This window comes from Nerophis ophidion, linkage group LG13 (genome assembly GCF_033978795.1).
Source record: "Nerophis ophidion isolate RoL-2023_Sa linkage group LG13, RoL_Noph_v1.0, whole genome shotgun sequence".
Classification (NCBI taxonomy): Eukaryota; Metazoa; Chordata; class Actinopteri; order Syngnathiformes; family Syngnathidae; genus Nerophis; species Nerophis ophidion.
The window spans coordinates 53,504,144-53,511,643 of record NC_084623.1 but is presented as its reverse complement, the minus strand read 5'-3'; the positions used below and the strand labels follow the sequence as shown (position 1 = coordinate 53,511,643).

General features: G+C 40.7%; 1 protein-coding gene across 1 annotated transcript in view; it reads left to right on the top strand.

The window, feature by feature from the left end:
* Nucleotides 1–6,159, top strand: part of aipl1 (aryl hydrocarbon receptor interacting protein-like 1) — a 13,634-nt gene extending 7,475 nt beyond the window's left edge. The window contains 6 exon segments of the mRNA XM_061919214.1: nucleotides 2,653–2,769; nucleotides 2,771–2,834; nucleotides 3,187–3,263; nucleotides 3,265–3,325; nucleotides 5,849–5,926; nucleotides 5,929–6,159. Of these exon segments, the coding sequence (XP_061775198.1) occupies nucleotides 2,653–2,769; nucleotides 2,771–2,834; nucleotides 3,187–3,263; nucleotides 3,265–3,325; nucleotides 5,849–5,926; nucleotides 5,929–6,047 (516 nt within the window). The 3' untranslated portion in view covers nucleotides 6,048–6,159.
* Nucleotides 6,160–7,500: the final 1,341 nt, after the last annotated feature.

The following is a 7,500-nucleotide window of genomic DNA, read 5'->3' as shown; positions in this document are numbered from 1 at the left end:
CGTGTGGTTTATTGTGTTTGTGTGTTTGTGTGAGATTTTTGTGTGTGTTTGTGTTTTTTGTGTGCATGTGTGGGTTTTTGTATGTTTTTGTGTGTGTTTGTGAGCAAGTCTTTTTGTTTGTGTGTGTTTTTTAGTGTGTTTTTCTGTTTGTGTGAGTGTGTGTTTTGTGTGTGCGCACACGTGTTTTTGTGTGTGTCTGTTTTTTGTGTGTGTTTTCTTGTATTTCTACCCTTCTTGAGATATCAACAAGGAAACGTTTTTTGTGTGCGTAGTTTTGTGCGCGTGTGTGTGTTTTTGGATGGGTTTTTTTTATGTGTGTGTGTGCGCGCGTGTTTTTTGTTTGTTTCTGTGGTTTATTGTGCGCGTGTTTTTTTTGTGTGTGCCTGTGTGGGTTTTTGTATGTTTTTTGTGTGTTTGTGCGCGCGTCTTTTTTTGTTTGTGTGTGTTTTTCGGTGTGTTTTTTTGTTGGTGTGTGTGTTTTGTGTGTGTGTGTGTGTGTGTATGCGCACGCATGTTTTTGTGTGTGTTTTTTGGTATTTCTACCCTTCTTGAGATATCAAGAAAAAGTTTTTTGTGTGCATGTGTGTTTTTGTATGTTTTTTGTGTGTGTTTGTGCACAAGTCTTTTTGTTTGTGTGTGTTTTTTGGTGTGTTTTTGTTTGTGTGAGTGTGTGTTTTATGTGTGCGCACACGTGTTTTTGTGTGTGTCTGTTTTTTGTGTGTGTGTTTTCTTGTATTTTTACCCTTCTTGAGATATCAACAAGGAAAAGTTTTTTGTGTGCATAGTTTTGTGTGCATGTGTGTTTTTTTTTGTGTGTGTGTTTTTGTGTGTGCGTGTTTTTGTGTATGTGTGTGTGTGTGCGTGTTTTTTGTTTGTGTGCGTGGTTTTTTTGTGTGTGCCTGTGTGGGTTTTTGTATGTTTTTTTGTGTTTGTGCGTGCCTCTTTTTTTGTTTGTGTGTGTTTTTTGTTTATGTGTGTGTGTGTATGCACGCGCATGTTTTTGTGTGTGTTATTTTGTATTTCTACCCTTCTTGAGATATCATCAAGGAAAAGTTTTATGTGTGCATGTGTGTTTTTGTATGTTTTTTCTGTGTGTGTTTTTGTGTGTGTGTTTTTCGTGTGTGCTTGCGCGTTTTTTTGTTTTTGTTTGGGTGTGTGTTTTTTTCCCTCTGTGTGTGTTTTTTGTGTGTTTTCGTGTGTGCGTGTGTGTGATTTTGTATGTGTTTGTTCTTTGTGTGGTTTTTTGTTTGTGTGAGTGTTTTTTTTTCTGTGCATGGTTTTGTGTGCATGTTTGTGTTTTATTGTGTATGTGTGTGTGCATGTTTTTGTGTGTGTGTTTTCCTTGTATTTCTACCCTTCTTGAGTTATCAACAAGGAAACGTTTTTGTGTGCCTGGTTTTGTGTGTTTGTGCGCACGTGTTTTTTTGTTTGTGTGTGTTTCATGTTTGTGTGAGTGTTTTTTGTGTGTGTGCAAGCGCACATTTTTTGTTTGTGTGTGCGCACGTTTTTTTGTTTGTGTGTGTCTTTTTTGTTTGTGTGAGTGTTTTTTTTCTGTGCATGGTTTTGTGTGCATGTTTGTGTTTTATTGTGTATGTGTGTGTGCATGTTTTTGTGTGTGTGTTTTCTTGTATTTCTACCCTTCTTGAGTTATCAACAAGGAAAAGTTTTTGTGTGCCTGGTTTTGTGTGTTTGTGCGCACGTGTTTTTTTGTTTGTGTGTGTTTTATGTTTGTGTGAGTGCTTTTTGTGTGCGTGGTTTTTGTATGTGTTTTTGTGTGTGTGCGAGCGCACATTTTTTGTTTGTGTGTGCGCACGTGTTTTTTTGTTTGTATGTGTTTCATGTTTGCGTGAGTGTTTTGTGTGTGTGCGAGCGCACATTTTTTGTTTGTGTGTGCGCATGTGTTTTTTTGTTTGTGTGTGTTTCATGTTTGTGTGAGTGTTTTTTGTGTGTGCGAGCGCACATTTTTTTTTTGTTTGTGTGTGTTTTATGTTTGTGTGAGTGTTTCTTGTGTGTGTGCGAGCGCACAATTTTTGTTTGTGTGTGTTTTTTTGTTTGTGTGAGTGTTTTTGTGTGCTTGTTTTTCGTGTGTGTGCGTTTTCTTGTATTTCTGCCCTTCTTGAGACATCAACAAGGAAAAGTAGCTTCCATATGAGGAGGTGTGAAACAAGTTAGGACATAAATCATGATCCCAATACGGACAAACCATTGCACCTAATAACGAACGTCTCATTTGCACCCCTGGTGGTGAAATCTATCAAAATAAGGGTGGTCCCCTAAAAGGAGGGATTTTTCAAATCGACTCTGTCGGTTTTAAAAGTGCTCCCCCTTCTGGTCAACATATGAAATAACAAGTGTGTGTAAGAAATCAAAATGTGCCCTTTTGGCTAAAATTAATTAAAAAAAAAAATGTGTATAGAGACATACTGTAATAACTTGAAGTAAATAATGAAGATTAAAAAACAATTACGAAAAAAAAAACTAAACTAAAAGCTTACCTTTTTTTATATTTGCATTGTACGTATATATTATTAATGTTGTAAATACAAATCTTTATATATCTAGAAAGTGTGGTCCTAATAGGAAGGGTGTGTGTGTGTGTGTGTGTGTGTGTGTGTGTGTGTGTGTGTGTGTGTGTGTGTGTGTGTGTACCAGGTGCTGCAGCCCAGCGAGTACAACAGAGAGTCGTGGGCCCTCAACGATGTGGAGCGGCTGAAGGCGGTGCCTGTGCTGCACGGTCAGGGCAACAAGCTCTACAAGCAGGCTCGCTACCCAGGAGGCCACGCTGAAATACAAGGAGGCCATCATCTGCGTCAAGAACGTCCAGACCAAGGTGTGTGTGCACGTTTGGCAAGGTACAACATCTTAATCTACGATTTGACTCCCTCAAAATGGCCTTGATGCAATTAGAAACAGGCTGTTCTGAGGAACTCCCCTGAGGACTCATCAAAGATGGACGCTTTTGACCTCCCTTTTTTTCGACAACACCTGGGGTCGAACTTTGAGATTGGCCCCAGTCCACAAAAACATTTCAACATCTCATGCCTACCCTACCCCCCCGAATAAACGCTTTCACCACTGCTTGATTCTCCGGGGTTGTGGATGGCTGAGTAGCGCTTTATAGCGGCAGCCGGCCTCCAGCCCCCCCCCCCCCCCCCTGTTGTGTTACCGGTGTTTGTATCGTAGGAGAAAGCCTGGAGGCTCCGTGGTTGAAGCTGGAGAAGATGGCGCACACCTTAACTCTCAACTACTGCCAGTGTCTTCTCCCGCATGGAGGACTTCTACGAGGTCATAGAACACACCAGTGACATCATCAACCAGCACCCAGGTTGACACGCACGCACATCACTTAGCGTGAATAAGAGACTACTTTTCTCCTACACTTTGAACCCCGGGGCTTATAAAACGGTGGGGCTAAATTATCATATTTTTCTCTGAAAACAGCCATAATAAGTCATTTAAAAAACAAAAACAAGCAAATACATCTAGAAAGTGTTTTTTTTGTTTGTGCTACGGCGCCATCTTATGGATTAGTTTGCATACTGCAGGTGTAACTCCATTTACAGGTATAGCGCTTTTTTTTCCCCCAATCAATCAATCAATCAATGTTTACTTATATAGTCCTAAATCACGAGTGTCTCAAAGGGCTGCACAAGCCACAACGACATCCTTGGTTCAGATCCCACATCAGGGCAAGGAAAAACTCAATGAAAAACCTTGGAGGGGAGCGACTAGTGCAATGGAAGTCGAGTGGATCTAGCATAATAGTGTGTGGGTCCAGTCCATAGTGGATCTAGCATAATAGTGTGAGAGTCCAGTCCATAGTGGATCCAACATAATAGTGTGAGTCCAGTCCATAGTGGATCTAACATAATAGTGTGAGAGTCCAGTCCATGGTGGATCTGATATAATAGTTTGAGAGTCCAGTCCATGGTGGATCTAACATAATAGTGTGAGAATCCAGTCCATAGTGGATTTAACATAATATTGTGAGTCAAGTCCATAGTGGATCTAACATAATAGTGTGAGAGTCCAGTCCATAGTGGATCTAACATAATATTGTGAGAGTCAAGTCCATAGTGGATCTAACATAATAGTGTGAGAGTCAAGTCCATAGTGGATCTAACATAATAGTGTATGAGTCAGTCCATAGTGGATCTAACATAATAGTGTGAGAATCCAGTCCATAGTGGATTTAACATAATAGTGTGAGAGTCCAGTCCATAGTGGATCTAACATAATATTGTGAGTCCAGTCCATATTGGATCTAACATAATAGTGTTAGTCCAGTCCATAGTGGATCTAACATAATAGTGTGAGAGTCCAGTCCATAGTAGATCTAACATAATAGTGTGAGAGTCCAGTCCATAGTGGATCTAACATAATAGTGTTAGTCCAGTCCATAGTGGATCTAACATAATAGTGTGAGAGTCCAGTCCATAGTAGATCTAACATAATAGTGTGAGAGTCCAGTCCATAGTGGATCTAACATAATGGTGAGAGTCCAGTCCGTAGTGGATCTAACATAATATTGTGAGAGTCCAGTCCATAGTGGATCTAACATAATAGTGTGAGAGTCTAGTCCATAGTGGATCTAACATAATAGTGTGAGAGTCCAGTCCATAGTGGATCTAACATAATAGTGTGAGAGTCCAGTCCATAGTGGATCTAACATAATAGTGAGAGTCCAGTCAATAGTGGATCTAACATAATAGTGACAGTCCATACTGGATCTAACATAATAGTGTGGACAGTCCAGTCCATAGTGGCTCAAACATAATAGTACAGTCCAGTACATAGTGGATCTAACATAATAGTGTGATAGTCCAGTCCATAGTGGATCTAACATAATAATGTGAGAGTCCAGTCCATAGTGGATCTAACATAATCTTGAGAGTCCAGTCCATAGTGGATCTAACATAATAGTGAGAGAGTCCAGTCCATAGTTGATCTAACATAATAGTGTGAGTCCAGTCCATCGTGGATCTAACATAATCTTGAGAGTCCAGTCCATAGTGGATCTAACATAATCTTGAGAGTCCAGTCCATAGTGGATCTAACATAATCTTGAGAGTCCAGTCCATAGTGGATCTAACATAATCTTGAGAGTCCAGTCCATAGTGGATCTAACATAATAGTGAGAGAGTCCAGTCCATAGTGGATCTAACATAATAGTGTGAGTCCAGTCCATAGTGGATCCAACATAATAGTGTGAGTCCAGTCCATAGTGGATCTAACATAATAGTGAAAGTCCAATCCTGGACACCAACATCCGCGGTCCTCTCCAAGGTTTCTCATTGTCATCACACTGGGTTGAGTTTTTCCTTGTCCTGATGTGGGATCTGAACCGAGGATGTCGTTGTGGCTTGTGCAGCCCTTTGAGACACTTGTGATTTAGGGCTATATAAGTAAAAATGGATTGATTAATTATTTTTAATATTACAATCTCTTTATATATTAGAACATATGATTAATTAATGCCATTTTTTTGTGGTCCCCTTTATTTAGAAAAGTCTCAAAATACATTTTGGTATCGGGACAAATCTATTGTAAACATAAAGTGTACAAAAATATGAATATGGGCATGAAAAATATGTCACGACACAAAGAGATCCACCCAAATATTGTATTGTTTTTTTTTTGCCAATACTACTTTTTCTACAATGTCGATTTTGTAATTTTTTCAAATCTTAATGGAAGTGTTTAGGCGACATAATCTTAGCCTGTTGGAGTTGGAATTAAGGTTATGTAACATCTTTTTATGATAATTATTAATATCCACTGGTAATTATGTCATTACAGATTATTACGAGTCATATTTACTAAAAATTGTGTCTGTTGTTCCCCTCAGGCGTGACCAAGGCCTTCTACCTGCGAGGCAAGGCCCACGCGGAGGTGTGGAACGAGGCCGAGGCCCGGCAGGACTTCAGCAAGTTCTGGATCTGAACCCCGGCATGAAAAAGACGGTGAAGAAAGAACTGGCGGTGCTGAACATGCGCATGGAGGACAAAAACCAGGAGGACAGACTTAAATACAGAGGCATGTTTTGAAAGGGAGAGTCCAGTCCATAGTGGATCTAACATAATAGTGAGAGAGTCCGGTCCATAGTGGATCTAACATAATAGTGTGAGAGTCCAGTCCATAGTGGATCTAACATAATAGTGAGAGTCCAGTCCATAGTGGATCTAACATAATAGTGAGAGTCCAGTCCATAGTGGATCTAACATAATAGTGAGAGTCCAGTCCATAGTGGATCTAACATAATAGTGAGAGTCCAGTCCATAGTGGATCTAACATAATAGTGAGAGTCCAGTCCATAGTGGATCTAACATAATAGTGTGAGAGTCCAGTCCATAGTGAATCTAACATAATAGTGAGAGTCCAGTCCATAGTGGATCTAACATAATAGTGAGAGTCCAGTCCATAGTGGATCTAACATAATAGTGTGAGAGTCCAGTCCATAGTGGATCTAACATAATAGTGTGAGTCCAGTCCATAGTGGATCTAACATAATAGTGAGAGTCCAGTCCATAGTGCATCTAACTTAATAGTGTGAGAGTCTAGTCCATAGTGGATTTAACATAATAGTGAGAGTCCAGTCCATAGTGGATCTAACATAATAGTGAGAGTCCAGTCCATAGTGGATCTAACATAATAGTGAGAGTCCAGTCCATAGTGGATCTAACATAATAGTGAGAGTCCAGTCCATAGTGGATCTAACATAATAGTGAGAGTCCAGTCCATAGTGGATCTAACATAATAGTGAGAGTCCAGTCCATAGTGGATCTAACATAATAGTGAGAGTCCAGTCCATAGTGGATCTAACATAATAGTGTGAGAGTCCAGTCCATAGTGGATCTAACATAATAGTGTGAGTCCAGTCCATAGTGGATCTAACATAATAGTGAGAGTCCAGTCCATAGTGCATCTAACTTAATAGTGTGAGAGTCTAGTCCATAGTGGATCTAACATAATAGTGAGAGTCCAGTCCATAGTGAATCCAACATAATAGTGAGAGTCCAGTCCATAGTGGATCTAACATAATATCAATCAATCATCAATGTTTATTTATACAGCCCTAAAACACCATCCATCCATCCATCATCTTCCGCTTATCCGAGGTCGGGTCGCGGGGCAGCAGCCTAAGCAGGGAAGCCCAGACTTCCCTATCTCCAGCCACTTCGTCTAGCTCTTCCCGGGGGATCCCGAGGCGTTCCCAGGCCAGCCGGGAGACATAGTCTTTCCAACGTGTCCTGGGTCTTCCCCGTGGCCTCCTACCAGCTGGACGTGCCCTAAAACACAAATGTCTCAAAGGACTGCACAAACCACTACGACTACGACATCCTCGGAAAAACCCACATAAGGGCAAGGAAAACTCACACCCAGTGGGACGTCGGTGACAATGATGACTATGAGAACCTTGGAGAGGACCACAAATGTGGGCAACCCCTCCCCCCTCCCCCCAGGGGACCGAAAGCAATGGATGTCGAGCGGGTCTAACAT